Source organism: Aphanomyces invadans, assembly GCF_000520115.1.
Source record: "Aphanomyces invadans strain NJM9701 unplaced genomic scaffold supercont1.17, whole genome shotgun sequence".
Taxonomy (NCBI): domain Eukaryota; phylum Oomycota; class Saprolegniomycetes; order Saprolegniales; family Verrucalvaceae; genus Aphanomyces; species Aphanomyces invadans.
In genome coordinates, this window is record NW_008580162.1 from 1358456 (window position 1) to 1359674 (window position 1219).

The 1219-nt window shown below is 56.0% G+C and overlaps 1 protein-coding gene across 1 annotated transcript; it reads left to right on the plus strand.

Annotated features, from left to right (window-relative positions):
- Nucleotides 1-51: 51 nt before the first annotated feature.
- On the plus strand, nt 52-1047 carry H310_08553 (hypothetical protein; the record flags this gene model as incomplete). The annotated part of the gene is made up of 3 exons (XM_008874355.1): nt 52-460; nt 517-602; nt 652-1047. The coding sequence occupies 3 exons, from the start codon at nt 52-54 to the stop codon at nt 1045-1047; spliced, it is 891 nt and encodes a 296-aa protein (XP_008872577.1).
- Nucleotides 1048-1219: the final 172 nt, after the last annotated feature.

Consider the following 1219-nt stretch of genomic DNA (forward strand, 5'->3'; position numbering starts at 1 on the left):
GCGTTCCAGACCTTGATTGGGTTCTCGACGGGCGAAAACTGGGACAATTTTATGTGGGAAGTGTACAATCAAGTGCCGGCGACCAATCCGACGTGCGAGGACCGATCGTACGACCCGACCATGTGCGGCTTTAACGACACGTTTCCTTGCGTCCCACTCGACGGATGCGGGTCGTGGTTGATCGTGCCGTTCATGTATGTGTTCTACTTGGTGATGGGTTACATTGGAATCAACTTGTTTTCCGGGATCGTGGTCGACGCGATCGGGGACGCGTCCAGCGACTGCCCTGTCAACGTCAATACGCTCGCCGAGTTCTCGGATCGGTGGGCCAAGTTTGATCCGTCTGGCACAGGCCTCATCACGGCTGGCGAGCTGACCGACTTTTTGTACACCGTGTACCCGCCGTTCGGGTTCAAGGGCGTGCCGGGGTTCACACGCCGCCGCGTTGTGATTGCGATCGGTACGAGAGTGACGTGTTTCAGTGCAGACTGAAGGTGACTCTGAATGCGGGCGTAGGTGAGCTGGACATTCCTGTGTACGATAAAAAGTATGTGCACTTCAAGGACGTGCCGCGCGCGCTGGTCCAACGTGTGCTTGCCGGGGTATTGCTCGCTTGTTGTTGCAACCTTACGCTCACGGAGCTTTGACCAGGGCAACCGCGAAAAGCATGCCGAAATTTCCCAAGTGATGGAACGCCTCGGGATAAACAAACAATTCGACGAGATGTGGTTTCGAAACCACGGCAAGCGACACCAAGCAAACTTGCTCAATAGAGACAAGTCCCACGTCAAGGAGTACTCGGCTTCCGTAGTGATCCAGCGATTTCTCGCGCGTCTCCGACTCAACCGACAGCGACAGCTCTCCAAGCCCAATCTGAGCCACCAGCCGTTGGATACAGGTCCACTCGTGGTCCGTCCAGTTGGACCTTCGTTGGCGCCATTGGCAATGCCTGCCGGACCCGCCGACACGTGTCTGAAGCCACTGATCAAGGTCCAGAACGGTGTTGTGGTGTCCACACAAACTGATTTTTCACCTCCGGAGCTTTGAATTGTCCCGAGCAGTCCTGCCAAACCGTCGCCTGTCCTGACTACTCAACTGGTCTTAGCCGAGCCTCACCCTGCCTTGACTCCTTCTGTGCAAAACAAACAGACTCGTTACGAGCCCCCCTCTCCTGGAACTGATCCAACCCTCTTGCCCGTTCCTTGGACACGACGTACTA